The sequence below is a fragment of the Cervus canadensis genome, chromosome 28 (genome assembly GCF_019320065.1).
Source record: "Cervus canadensis isolate Bull #8, Minnesota chromosome 28, ASM1932006v1, whole genome shotgun sequence".
NCBI classification, from domain to species: domain Eukaryota; kingdom Metazoa; phylum Chordata; class Mammalia; order Artiodactyla; family Cervidae; genus Cervus; species Cervus canadensis.
The window spans coordinates 7691732-7707083 of record NC_057413.1 but is presented as its reverse complement, the minus strand read 5'-3'; the positions used below and the strand labels follow the sequence as shown (position 1 = coordinate 7707083).

Here is a 15352-nt window from a genome sequence, read left to right as displayed (position 1 = left end):
TAGATGCGCTGCAGGCGTGCCCTCTCATCGCTGCCCAACAGCGACCCCTGCTGGCTGAGGCAGGGGCCTCCCTCAGACTGGCTCCCCTGGGAGGTCAGTGGCACTTCCTCCATTAATGTTCTGTTGTTGCAATTTCTCCCTCTCTCTCTCTTTTTTCCCCTCATATTTTCTCTGAAATCCAAACAAGGGCAACTTGGGGGAAAAGTTTTCTAAAGCATGCGACTACTGCAATAATGGGTTTTTGTTAAAAAATAATGGGTTTTTGTTATGTTTTCATCTTAACTATATAATGGGCCAGAGTTCAATGTTTGCTAACTTTAGGAAGTAAACCAAAAGCCAGTCCTATCTGTGTTGCTCATTACTGACATGAACACTTCTTTAACTAAAGACTCTAAGTCCTATCACGGTTTCATATTGTGTGTGGCAATTTCTGCAAACATCCCAGTGACAAAAACACATCCTATAGGTCAATTTCATTTTGAAAGAACTTCATTTAGTTCTTCACTAAATTAATTTTAAGGGTAAATGTGATACAGGTTTTAAGTCCTGTGATCTAACCGCATCTTCTTACACACACCATCCTAAGAACTTCATCACCAACAAGAATAGTGTTTCCAGTTGCACTTTGCCACTCTGAATGGTTCTCCCAGTCTGGCAGTGAAGGGCACATATTAACATTCCTAGCATTGAAGCCCAGCAGTCTGTTGACGAAAACATTCTTTGGATCAGGGCATAAAAAGCAAATAGCCAGCGGCGCGATTTTTTGACACAAAAGGTGAATACAAAAGAAGTATTTACTAAGATCCCAAGAACACAGAACAAAATTCCTGAGACTACATAATTTTGCATGGCAAGATTACAGGGAGGCGTGCAGCTGGTGGGGGGGAGGGAGTGAGACTTTTCATAAGCACCTACTATAATTACAGCTTGAGGTGCCAATTTTAAACTAAATGGAGACTTAAGATGGCAGATGTCCAAATTTTAATGGCTCCCTTAGATGAAATTATAGTCCCCTCTGCTTAATTCAGAATAAATGCTTCCCGACATCTCTAAATTCACTCCATTTGAAAAGTGAGACCAAGAATTCATCTGCTGAAGGATAAAATGGGCAGCCATACAGCCCATGTTGCTAAGGGGAGTAGAGTCAACAGCTCAGGGGTATTTGGTCCTTCATCACAGCACCTCCACGGTGACCTTTAGTAAGTGTTCCATCAACCAGGACACAGGCACATTATGCTGGTATATGACACTTGGGGTAAAGAGTTGGTAGAGGAGAAAACAGGCTTAAGACATGCCAAAAAAAAGAAAAAGGTTGGAGATGATACCAGGAGAAGAAATACTGTAGATAAATAGAAATAAATCTAGAGTAAATCTCTGATGAAAATAAACAAGGCAAATATAAAGGAATAATTAAATATGAACATGGAATAAAAAGGTTTGGACTCTTCCCAGAAAACCAGAAGCTGACCAAGACATTACCAAACGGTTATGATTTTTCAAATAAATATTATGGTGGGACACTCTGCAGCAACAATGGCCTTTAGAGAGCCTTTAATTTTGCTGAATAAGTGAAAGCTCAGAGATGATATTTCTTGATGATTATGTGTGCTACAGAAAAGATCAATTAAATGACCAAGTGCCCCCTGCCCCTCACCCAATTTTTCCAATAAACCTAAAAGCACAATCCTTAGGTTTCTGGTTGCTATTCCGCAAACTCTGGCATTTAGAATTAGGTTCTCCCAAATAACATCCTTGTGGGTTTTTCCCTTTAAAAAGTTTATGCCCATTTCCCAGATATCTGAGATTAATCAAGGCTTAAATATCTGGAGCAAGTTCTCGCATCTCCTGTTAGCACTGGCTGTTAAAGGCTTACGTGACTTTCATCAAGTGTGCTGAATCTAACAGTCCTTCCTAAAGTGCTCTAGGACTCCACTCTGACAGCACTTCCCTGCTGTCCATGTGAAATATGTAGGCAGCTATCAAAACTAGTTAAGAATTTTATTCAGCATCTAGAGAAGAGTTACGGAGAAGGCAATGGCACCCCACTCCAGTACTCTTGCCTGGAAAATCCCATGGACAAAGGAGCCTGGTAGGCTGCGGTCCACAGGGTCGCTAAGAGTCAGACACGACTGAGCGACTTCACTTTCACTTTTCACTTTCATGCACTGGAGAAGGAAATGGCAACCCACTCCAGTGTTCTTGCCTGGAGAATCCCAGGGACGGGGGAGCCTGGTGGGCTGCCGTCTATGGGGTTGCACAGAGTCGGACACGACTGAAGCGACTTAGCAGCAGCAGTGGAGAAGAGTTAACATCACAAATCTTCGTACTGATCAAGATGATGTGTTAGGCACCAGTTGCTCCTGAACCCGGCTACTTGTCTTTAATCACTGTGCTATCTGGTGGCATCTGTAATCTAGCTGCATAATTGAGAGATTTCCACTTGTTTAGGAACACCTAGGTGACAAAGGAGATTCCACTGATAGTTTACTCAGTAATTTCAAACTTGTACTTTTCATCCAGTCGATCAGTAACGTCCCTGCATAAATGCATCTCCGAGGACCAAATGGAAGGCATCGGAAGAGCCCCTGGAATCACTACCTTTAGGGACACAGGTAAGAAACTGCTAACTGCTGGCCAAACCTTGGCATTTTCCTCAATGTTTATATAGGCATGCAGCAGACGGAAATCCTAGTGTAGTTTCTAGAAGTGCACTGGGCTTAATACCAGAGTCAGATTAAAAGGACGAGAAATGGTATCAGGACACCACAAAAGTGCTTAGTAAGACTGTTCATGGTTAAAGGGAAAGAGACAGCAAGCTAATATGTGGAAAGATCCTACATTACACAAGGCAATTTCATCACTTGTTTTCCGGAAAACAAGGCAGGAATCTGGTGATGGCGGTGACGGCTGAAGTCTCAGAAGGAACGGCTGCCATGAGCCTGCTCCTGAGGAAGGGGGTGTTTCCCGGTGTGATGGAGGAGCTGGGACACTCCTGCCGGAGGCGAGGAAGCAGAGGGGAAGAGAAGCCAGCAATTGAGACCACTCTGCCCTGAGCAGCTTCTGGACCTGAGCTTCCCACCAGCAGATGTACATTTCAATTAGATTAAAACTGGGAGAGCTAAAAATGCTTTTCTCCCTCCTATTTTAAGTCAGCCACCACTTCTACTACTAACATGTGGCTGATAATTTATATTTTTCCTTGGAAAATAAAATTGATCCTGAAATGAAACACTTCATAACATACACCACTCTTCCTTACAACATCCTTATGGAATAGATAAGGGCGAGGTTTTAGACACACGCAGAAACATGAAGGCAGGAACAAATCAAGTCCTGGGCTTTCAGACGGTCTGTCTGCAGGGAAATCCACCTCATGGTGCTGCTGAGTCAGAGCAGAAATGAACCCCTAGAGAAATAAAGCTCCCTGATTTAATCAATGAACAGCAAGACTTGTGAGTGAGTCATTATACGTTCATACATACACAATTGGATGCATGAGGGCAAAGTCTTACTAGACTATCCACCCAAACCTGTAAACTCCACCTGGTGGAGAAGGAGGGATGCTGACACCTTCAGGTACTCCGTGTATAAAAACACCCTTCCAGAAAAAGATTTTTGCTCTATGGTATTATTACTGTGGTTGCCAAATGGGACTATCCACTTAAAGAAATCATGCTTCTTTCAGTCATTACTGTCTAAATTCCCCCTACAAAATAAAACAGCAGGGGCAGAAAGAAAAACAAACAAAAGCCTGGCAATGAAAATTCCAAGGGGGCACGGATTAAAAACCCTACTGTTTGTGCTTCCTTGTTTCAAGAATACTTGAATACTTGAGAAAATAATCCAGATTAAAACTCAGATGTGTGTGTGTGTATGCATAGTTGCTCAGTTGTGTCTGACTCTTTGTGATCCCCTGGACTGTAGCCCGCCAGGCTCCTCTGTCCATGGGATTTTCCAGGCAAGAATACTGGATAATTTTCTCCTCCAGATCCTCCCAACCCAGGGACTGAACCCATGTCTCCTGCATTGGCAGGCAGATTTTTTACCTCTGAGCCACCTGGGAAGCAAAAGTCAGATACAGAGTTGTTGTTCCGTCGCTCAGTCGTATCAGACTCTTTGCAACCCCATGGACTGCAGCATGCCAGGCCTCCCTGTCCTTCACTAACTCCCGGAGCTTGCTCAAACTCACATCCATCGAGTCGGCAATGCCACCCAACCATCTCATCCTCTGTCTTCCCCTTCTCCTCCCGCCTTCAATCTTTCTCAGCATCAGGGTCTTTTCTAATGAGTCAGCTCTTCACATCAGGTGGCCAAAGTACTGGAGCTTCAGTTTCAGCATCAGTCCTTCCAATGAACACTCAGGACTGATCACCTTTAGGATGGACTGGCTGGATCTCCTTACAGTCCAAGGGACTCTCAAGAGTCTTCTCCAACACCACAGTTCAGAAGCATCAATTCTTCGATGCTCAACCTTCTTTATGGTCCAACTCTCACATCCATACATGACTACCGGAAAAACCATAGCTTTGATTACATGGACCTTTGTCAGCAAAGCAATGTCTCTGCTTTTTAATATGCTGTCTAGGTTGGTCATAGCTTTTCTTCCAAGGAGCAAGCGTCTTTTAATTTCATGGCTGCAGTCAGCATCTGCAGTGATTTTGGAGCCCCCAAAATAAAGTCTGTCACTGTTTCCATTGTTTCCCGGTCTATTTGCCATGAAGTGATGGGACTGGATGCCATGATCTTAGTTTTTTGAATGCTGGGTTTTAAGCCAGCTTTTTCATATATACGTGGGGCTAAAACGGCAGTGACTTTAAATTATTTTAGATGATTTAAAAAAAAACACCCCAAATCCCTCAGACTTTCTTAAAGGACCACGCTGAAACCCCCTGGACAGCAGGACCCGACCCCTGCAGCTTGCCCAGCACTCATCTCATCTGCCTCATTTACACTCTTAACGCCCTCCACCCCTCTCCCAACCTGTGGGGCTTTGCCTAACAACTTCCTGGGTCCAGAATCCTTTACCCCACCCCCTCTCATCAATACTTTTTCGAACAAAGCGGCACATGGATAAATATATTTTTTTCTATACTCCCTTCCTTCCCTTTCTCCTGGGATACCCTCAGTCATCCCTCTGTTCCCGCCTAGGTATCTCTGTCCTCCTCAGATCCCAGCCTTGGGGAGCGGACCCTGGTCAGACTGGGCTCGCTCAACATTCCAGCATCACAACCACGGGCGAGGAGCTCCTGAGGGCAGTGACTCTGCACATACTGGACAGCGGCTGCGGCGCTAAATCCATAGAAGGAATCCATCAGAAAGAGAATAAAGTCTTCCCTGGAACCACTGAAAAATGCCACAGATACTTATCAGTCTGGGCAGATCACTACTGAGGATGAAGAAATGGGATGGTCAGGGTAACTTAAAATATCTGCTAGTCTTCTCTTCTAATAACCCATAAATAACCAAGTAACAAACGAATGGCCATCACCTCTTTGATAATACCTATGTCAAATACCTATAATACCGTGGCCAGATCATGTAAACACTATTCCTAGGTAAAGGCGTTAAATATTGTATTATGGCTACCATTTCATCACAGTGAAGGAATTTAAAGGAAGATGAACATATATTCGAAAAACAACAATATTGAGTTATTTCCTGACAGACAGAAAAAGGTCACTTTTCAGTCATTCATTCAATCTACAACTATTTACCATCTATGACTTGCTAGTAACAGTCCCAGCAAGTCATAGGGTGGTGAGCACAAGGAGATGCTTGTCCTTATGTTCTATTTTCTAGTTGAAAGGAACAGATAATACACACATACCTGGTGGTGGTAAGTGCCCATGCAGAAAAATAAGCAGGTCGGGGGTGTGAGGAATGCTGGCGGTGAGAGGGGCAGGGGTTTTCTTTCTTCTCGGGCGGTTCAGGAAGGCCTCCCCGATGAGGTGACATCTGAGCAGAGCCCTGAGAGATGATGGCATGCTTTCCAGCACCCAGTGAGGAAGGGGGGGGGCGCTCAGAGAGCTCGCAGGGGGCACAGACCACAGCTCAGAACAAGCCAGGAGGCTGATGGAGGGTTTTAAGCAAAGTAACGACATAGTTTTAAAAAGCCACTTTGGCTGCTGTGTCGAAAGCAGCCTGTGAAGAGACAGAGGTTGAACTCCGGAGACCATCAGGGGCTACTGCAAGCAACTCAGAAGACAGGATGGTGGCTCTGACCAGGGCTGGGTGCCACAGCTGGCCCAAAGCACTTGGTTTCTGAATGCATTTTGAAGGAGGAGCCGATGGTTTTACTGATGGATTGGAGGCAAAGGACATCAGACAAGACCTCAAGATTTCAGTGCAACAGCTGAAAGGATCGGGGGGAAAAATCACATGTGTCTTAAGAGGAAAGGGGTCAACCAGGTGTTTGGGGCACATCAGATTCTAGACGTCCATTAGAACATCCAAGAGGAGATGGTGACTACGCAGATGGACGTGCAGGTCTGGAGTACATAGAGAATCATCAGCATACCGATGGTATCTAAAGTCAGAAGACTGGATGAGATACCCGAGGAGGGGCACAGACAGAAAAGAAGAGAGCTTAGACATCATGGCCCTGGGCACCACGTACAGAGACTGGGGAGATGAGGAATGAGCAAAGGAGAGTGAAAAAGAATACCTACTATGTTCTAGGCTGGTGTTAGACTAGAAAACAAGTCTACCCTGCAGACATGCAGCATCACGCTGCGGGCTTCTGGGCTTCCCTCTCTAAAAACATAGACATCTGAAGAACTGCTCAGCAAGATCCCACCTCTCACTGTCATCACTTTAACAGCATGAAACTATGTCCCAAAGAACTGTAAGATCCAACCTTAGGATAGTAATCAAGAAAACATAAATAAAGCAGCCAGCCGTCATCTATCAAATTGGTCCCAAATTAACATTCATACAGTTACCAGGTATAGTTAAGGATGTGCAGAAATACAAATTGTTCTACAGAACAATTTAGAATTATAAAGCAAAATTAATTTTCTAGGTATCTACATATAAGGTGATAGTGTCTATGCAAATTTGGAATACAAACTTAAAACCCACATGTTATTTGTGGATATGCACATGTATGGTAAATGAACTGAAAGAAAATCCCTAAGTGTGGTTACTGTTTGCCTCTGGGTAGAGTGACATGCAAGGGTAAGTAAGGGACATGGCACCTAATGTGTGATCTTTATTTAGCTTGCTTCCCCTCCCCCACCCCACCCCCCCCAATACAATGAATTTAAGAGAAAGTCTTAAAGCAAATGAAAGAAAATATAATCACCAACTCTGGTGGGAATTCATGAGTGCATATAATAAAACTCTTTGTAATCTCAACTGTATTAAAAAAAAAAACCTCAAAATATTTTTTAGAAGGACAAAAGACAACAATAAAGGGAAAACAAGACCATTTGTTTCAAACAACAAATACTGACCATTTATTGCCTTCACTGCAAGCCTATAATAAAGCAAAAGTGAAGGAATATGTTTTGTTGGCATTTTATAAAGAAACATGAGGTCTCTGGTATGAAATAGCAGTTGGCAAAATCCACCAAAATGCTGTAATTTACTATTCAATAAAAACCATGAAAAAAAAAAAAAAAAGAGTATTACCAATAAATACAGTAATTAAAACACACACACACACACAGAAAAACAGGTAAAGCTACCTAGAGTTTTATCAGAGGATCTCAACTGAATTGGGAATTAGGCCATCAAGTTTGAGTTGTAACCCAAAACCTGCTTCCAGTGCTTCTGGAATGGGGTGAGAAATGACAAAAATGAATGGGAGATAATGTAAGATCATCGTCAGTCAGCCAATTGGAATGATACTGATAATTCATGAATACTGCACTTAATTCGCCTATGGAAATCTGGGATATAAACACAAGCTTCCCTTGACAATTCAGTAGATTCTACAGACATTTACTCCATTTTGTAAGACTCATCTTCTTGAAAAAGTAAACAACTTAAGAGTATATAATATAATAATAATGCTTTTAACATTTATACCTTTTCCAGAAATTAGTGTTTCATGTTACAGCCCTTACTTTGAGCTTTTTCTAGTCTGTGGGTGATAAATATACTCACTGAAACCCTTACTCATTTTTCCTAGCTTTTTAATTCTGAATTGCTCAGTGTAACAGCAATAAAGCAAACAAATAATGAGGAGAGATTTTTTTCACCTAAATACTTATGGTAGTTAATTTACTGCAGGATTACAAAGAGCAGAAAATAAATCAGACTATTTATATTAGAAGTAAATTATAGGTATATTAATTTTATTAAATGTGTGTCTTTAAACAAACACACCAACACAGAATTCAATTTCTAGCCATTCAAAAATCAGTTTTAATACTTCTGTTCCTAGGACAAAAAAGTTACACATACGTTAATTTGACATATTACTTTTAAATCCTGATATTGCCATTCCCAATATGCATCGGAGTATCAAAGTGTCTATAAAACACTAAGAACCTCCTTTTTGTCCTAAGTTTGTTATAATTATCTTTTCCTTCTTTTAAGAACACATCCATTTATTGCCAATAATTAAAATTTAAGGCAATCCTTTCCTTATGCTTAAAAACCTAAATCATATCAACTGTAGCACTTACGATATGAGTCACTTCTCTTGAATATTTAGAAACAAGTTCAGGCTGGTTCATCTAGTGTGTTAATTGTTGTCAGGTGGAATGAAAAGCATTTGCTTTTTTTACCTATGTTTTCAAAGATGTCTTCACCATTTTCTCTCTGGAAATTTTTTCTACATCAAACTAGTACATACTAACTGAAACACAGCAAGCAGATAAATGCTTAATTTAGGGTATTTTTCAAAAAAGCAATAGGACAACTTAAAAAAAAAAAAAAACACCACCACACGTATCTCTTTTGTTGCTAAATTCTTGGGTTAAAACCAAAAGTCTTGCAAAAATAAAATTCTACTGTCTGATTCGTCAGAACAGATGAACAGGTTTATTTCTCCTCAAAGCTGGTTAAAGACAAATACTTCTAGTTGTTGAGCTAACATTGTTAAGAAAACAACCGGTTAACCTCTTCAAGATAATAAACAATTCGGGGAAGCAAACAAATACTTTATGCCACAAATATTTCCAGAGCCGCTGCCCCGAGCAAGGTGCTGTGCTGAGAACGGTGGGTGGCCGCGAGTATTACCCGGGCAAGAATTCTACTCAGGACACACTTGAGAATCTCGGTGAGGAGGTGAGCGAGGAAGCGTGTAAATAATAATAAAAACCTGGCAGAAAGGGATTCATTACTTTCACGGAGCAAACTCTAGAGTACTACAGGTGTCGAGAAAAGGGAACAACTGCTTTCCACGAGTGCTGTGGCAAGGAAAAATCAGAGAAGGCTTGGTGGCAGTGGTGGATTTGAGCTGGATCTTGGAGGAAAATAAGATTTCGACCGGGTGCAGACGGGGAGCCGCGTTTCTGCGGGGCCCGAGCGCGGGGCCTTCAGGGAGGGTACGGGCAGAGAGCCGGATCAGCGCCACGGGAGCAGGAGACTCAAGCGGTGGGCCAGGCGAGAGAGAGAGAGATGAGGGACACAGGTGGAGAAGCGGGAGGCGTCAGACTAGAAAGGGTTTTGAGGAATTACTTGGAGGTCAGTGGCTCATACTGTACTTGGTAGGCAAATGGAAACCAATGGAAGACTGGGAGCAGAGGGATAGTATGATCAGACACATGCTGCAGGAAGATTAACTTAACGTCAGTAGGGGTAGATGTTAAAGGAAGGAAGACAAAGTAAAGATGGGAAACTGATCAGGAGTCTATCACATAGGATAAATAAGAGGCAATGAAAATAGGAACTGGGCAGAGTCAGTGGGAATGGAAAGAAGAGTATGGATGCAAAAAAAAAAAAGAAAGAGTACACTGTAAATAGCATTTATGAAAAATATGGAATAAAGCCTTACCTGATTCTTCTGTATCTTGTTCATCTATTAAACCTACTGAGACGCCTAAATCCACACATTTCTTGCTATGTGTCTTGGACTTCATGTGTTTTGTCAGATTTCCTTAAGGGAAAAGAATGTTTACTAAGCTTACATAGTATTATTTTGCTATTGCATTTGTCAATACTGGCAAATTCCATTCCTATTTCAAGTGAAAGTACAGACTGTGGTTACACAATTCCAATGACTAAAATTTGTTCAAAAGAAAATACTGGCATCTGTATGTTGTAATAACCCTGTTATTAAGTAATAATCTCTCTTTCAGAGAGATTTATTATTCAGATTAATTATTATTAAGTAATAATCTCCTCTACTTTGATAATGTCCACCTTTGCCTTATGGTTTCTATTCTCTAGTCCTTATTTACCTCATAGAACATTTTATACACACTTAAAATCCCTTTCAGATTGCACTGTGACCTGTGGTTTCTGAATTCTCCCCAGGCTGTGTCTGCTGGCTTTCCCTCATAGTATTTTATTTCCCTATACACTTCGCAGTTTTTATTGTAAACTTATCTTGAGCAAGATTGTTCTGCATGGAGTTGTTAAGTACCCCGGGCTGTAGACACATCTCTATATGTTGGTCTTCCAGTTGCTTCTGCCTGGGACTTTAACAGTTTTATCCCACTAATTCTGGATGAATCTGGGGATCTTTTTGGCATGCCATAGGTATAGGGATTTGTTTTTCAGCAGGGAGCTTTTCCCCTACGTGATCCAAAGACACTGGACAGGTGAGCCAGGCTTCTTTCAGAGGCCTCAGACTCCATTCTAGGACCAGTAGGAATCCCCAGGTCTGTGGGCATATATCTGGCTTGATGTGCCTACGGGGATTTCCCCCCAACCCCATATCTGTTCACCATGCTAGTTCGGAGTTTCTTTTTATCTCTGTATCTGAGAACCTGTCTTTCTAAATTTCAAGCTTGGCTATCTATTCAAAACTATAGTTAGTTGTTGTATTATAAATAGCATTTCTGTGTGTTTGGAACAAGAGAAAGAATTTTCTGCATTAATTTCACTTCACCCTTCTGACTAAAAGTCTCCTAACAGTAACCCTAAAGGAGTGTTTCCTCTGGCAGCTGGTGTATTGACCCCTGTAAGCATCACCAGGTTACCCTGGGAAGCACTGGGCATGCCAGCCCAAAGTGATCATTAATACAGGGAGAGAACTCAGATTCTCTAGAGGATAACAAGCAGCTTGAGTGGATAATGCCACACACACCTAAAATTGCCAAGAAGGGAAAATCACCTCTTTTGAAAAGAAACAAAATCTAAATGCTGGGTTTGGTGAGCAGGGGCATATTAGTATTTAAGAATAAGCCTTTAGAAGAGCTAAACATGTCTGAATCACTGGTCCAGACTTGGAGCCAAATCTTGCAGTAGCTAGAAGACCAGCGAAACTGCAATATTTATAGAACTTCAATTCCACTAAAAATTCACTAAGCTGGTGGATCTGGTCACACCTGTTTAGACCAATTCTTGCACTAGTTAGTATGTACAACATCCCAGAGCTTGGAGCTTAACGGGTTCAAGTGAAAGAGGGGGCCCGGACTAGATACTAAGATCCAGCAAACCCTGACCTCTGTGATTCTAGAGATAATGTCCAGCTTAAATGACTTGGCCGTGTCTGACATTTATTTTAAAATAAAGCATGAAAAAAATAGACCGACATGTTAACAACTATTAAAAGATGATGGGTATACTGGTGCTCATTGTACAAATATCTACTTTTCTGTACACTTCAAAATTTTCATATTAAAAGTTATGACTAGTTTTCCCATCTTATTGCAGCTGAAATTACCATTTACAAGTCAAAACACTTTCTAGTATGATGACAATATTACAAACCATATTATAAGGTCCACTAATAGTTCTTTCAAAATGCTTTTGTTCCCTAAATAGATAGTCATAGAGGTCATTTGTTTTCTAAGAGGTAGATGTATAATTGTAAGGAGGCAAATTTGGGAATATAAGTTTTTAATAAGCATATTTTCTCATAACAAGCTATTACTTATTATTAACCAACTGTGTAAATAATTTAAAATAAAGCAATTTGCATTCCATATGCAGAACATGCATATTAGAATGCAAATATCCCCTAGCAATGCTGTAAACTTGCTGCATTAATTTAACACAATCCATTTTTCAACAGATTTAATAAACATTCATCTAAATCCTCTGGAAAGCAGGAAAGCTTTTGTTTCTGGGTTCCTATGGCTATATATAGAGAGAGCCCAACTTTCTGTGCTATATATGGGCCTAAACCCCTGTAGAGATGCAAGCTCAATGTGTATTTTCTGCTGATGGACCTTTAAAGTAGAATAATGAAGACAAATCAATTAAAACTGATCTGAAAATGCATTCATAAAATAAACTGAGAGGACAAATGATGAAGCACAGACTTATAAGCATGACCACCAGAAGCATCGAGGTCTAGGAGGACAGAGCAATGCTATCTTTGTACACTCCTATTTATGGGGCATGCCAATCACATCACTATTACTTTCTGTTAATAGACACATCCAATAAGTAGTAGAGGTGAACTGCCTAGGAAAACCAAATCAATCAGAGTAGGGCAAAATCTACAGTCTCAACAAAAAGCAAGTCTTTTATTATTTAGCTGCCTTTAAAAGGTACTATGGAATCTGTTCCACATACATTCACAAAAGGTAGACTTCTGCAAGGAAGCTGACCATAGAAAAGAGAATTGCCCTGAGGAGAACAGGGAAATAGTGAATTTCTGACATTTTCTTCACCAGTCTCCTTAGCTCGGGTAGCTTTCTTTAAATAAGTATTTATCACATAATTCCAATGAACAATCTGACAAAACAAAGTTTAATGTAAACTCATACATGTGGCATGTTCGAGAAATGAAAGACAGGAAGACCGCTAACATGCACTGCTCACTCTTCATGGATCACAATGCCCCGTCCACCATTTAACAGATATTTATCTAAAATTCTACATGACGCTGGTTTGAGTTATCTCACTAGGATTAATACTTGACGATTCATGAAAATTTTCTTTACCAAGAAATCTCTGTGGTTCCATTTGGTTTTCCACATCTATGTTTTCCTTCCTTTCTTGCCCTTTTAAATATACCTTTAAAATATCCTGAGTCCTTTCCCTCCTTCCACTGAGAAACACACATTTCACATTATACCTTGATCCTCTTTATTTGGTAACATCACTCTGTACCTGGTCATCTTTTATTTGTAAATACTGGCCTATTGCTGATCTCCTGGTCTCACATTGGAAATTATTTAACAGACGGGCATTTCTTAATCATTAGGATCAAAACTAGTGTAAAAGCCATGAATTGGGTTAAAAGATCAAAGCACTTAATCCTATCAAAGCCTTCCCACAAGATCAGGAAAATCATCCTGAAATGCACTCTCCACTTCTAGAAGGAACTCCTCTACACAATCCAAGAAAGACAGAATCACGGTTGCTCCCAACTCATGATTTCTTGAAACTTTAGAAATATTCAAGGCTCTCTGGATCACGGTTTTGTTTTCCCCCCATCACTCCTGTTTCAGGTATTACTGGCATTTAAGGAGAGCTAATTAGAAGCTACTTAGTTGCTATACACTATAACTCTCCTTAAATGCCAATAAACAGTAGCCAAAAAAGGTAATAAGCTTTGCTGAAGAATTGATCAATCTTTAAAACAAAAACCTCAAAGTCAACCAATATAATAAGAAAAAAGCAAATGTTAACTAAAAGGGATAAAAATAAAGTAGTTCTGTGAAAAAGTTACTGATTAAATATTTTTCATAGATTTTGTCCTTTCAGACAAATAATTTTATGATCACACTGCCTTGTATTTGACAGAGTCTTATTTTGTAAAGGGTGGTATACGAAATTGAAGCCTCAAGCAACTAATTTTTATACAATAATCCATAAACAAGGAACCTAATAGAGAAAGCAAACATTTTATAATAGTGCATTCATTATATGTAACAGGAAATTTGCAGAAGGTAAAATTACCTTAACTATAATAAAGCCTTACAATTTAAATAAAAACATATAAAGAGTACAGAAATGGTACTAAATGTAACTTTAATTACTAGTTCTGAGTTCTATAAACATTAAACAGTATAAAAGAAAACTTTTGAAACTGAAATTCAACAGAATTTGGGTAGAAAAAAATGTTTCATGAAAAAAAAAGAAATGGCTATGCATGACTAAAATTAGGTAATAAAACATGAATGTAATCAGTATAATTTTACTGTACTTATTAATTTTTGTTTTTAGTCTTTCAGCACTGAAATGCATTTACTTGTGATCACAAAAACTTCTTTTTCTTCTTTAGCCCCAAAATAAGTAATTTTGAAAATGTATTAGTCATCATGCTATGCAACTGTAATTTGGGGAGTAAAAGAAAAAAGGGCAGTTGCTCCTTTTCGGATGTCACATTTATTACATATATTCTAAAAGTGTGTAATTAAAATCTGAGGTCTAGATATATATAAAGAAATAAAAACATGATGCTAACAAGGTATAATTTATATTGGTCTACTTAAACTACTGCATCGTTGGTCAAAGAATATGTAAAGCTGGGTCTTAGCTCTACTGACTTAACGCATATAATAAAGGACCATGAAGCAACGTCATCTCATACCTTTAGTCTTAAAGGAGAAGTTACAGTAAGTGCAGTGGTAGGGGCGGACATCTGTATGGGTTCGTATGTGTTTCTTTAACATACTAGGTTTCTTACAACGGATTCCGCATTCTTCACAAATGTACTTTCCTCTTCCCCTGCCTCGGACATATACATACTCTTCATTTGATTTATATCTAATTTAAAGAAAAAAAAATGAATAAAGCAATTGGATACTACGTCTTGGAGAAAATACTGATGATTAAAATTCAACCTAAAAAATAAAACAAGGCACAATTTTTACACTCAATCAATATAAATGTTATGCACGTACAAGTAACAGAATAGTCCAGTTTTTCACAGCAACACAGTATTCTAATAGCTAATTCAATTCAAGCAACTTTATTCAATATCAGGTTTAATTTTAAAATAGTTCCTCTAAGTCACTTGTCTAAAAGTTTTGCTATAGTTAAATTCAGTTACAACTATAAGTACTGAAATATTTCTGAGCTTCATTTTAACTATAATTGGCTGTTATGATTTTTCTCACAACCAAATTCACAAAAGATATCAAATAGGCAATTAATTCATCTCTCTTAGCAGATTTTTCCCAGGCCATTCCTTATTATGAATCAATGTGAAACCCAGGGTTCACTCTGGAAATTTAGTGTTCAGCTGCCTCCTAGAACCTACAATGTTTCCTAAATAGTTACCATTTTCTTGATCAAAATGGAGTTATTTAACATAATACCTAACATATATTTTGCC

General features: G+C 39.6%; 1 protein-coding gene across 6 annotated transcripts in view; it reads right to left on the bottom strand.

Annotated features, from left to right (window-relative positions):
- Positions 1 to 15352, bottom strand: part of HIVEP1 (HIVEP zinc finger 1) — a 129697-nt gene that overhangs the window by 13117 nt on the left and 101228 nt on the right. For 5 of the 6 annotated variants that reach the window (XM_043449588.1, XM_043449585.1, XM_043449586.1 and 2 more), the window contains 2 exons: positions 14606 to 14781; positions 9947 to 10048 (listed from right to left, as the gene is read on the bottom strand). In XM_043449588.1, coding sequence (XP_043305523.1) covers positions 9947 to 10048; positions 14606 to 14781 — 278 coding nt within the window. The remainder of the gene's footprint in view (positions 1 to 9946; positions 10049 to 14605; positions 14782 to 15352) is intronic. The other variant, XM_043449591.1, reaches the window with a different exon arrangement.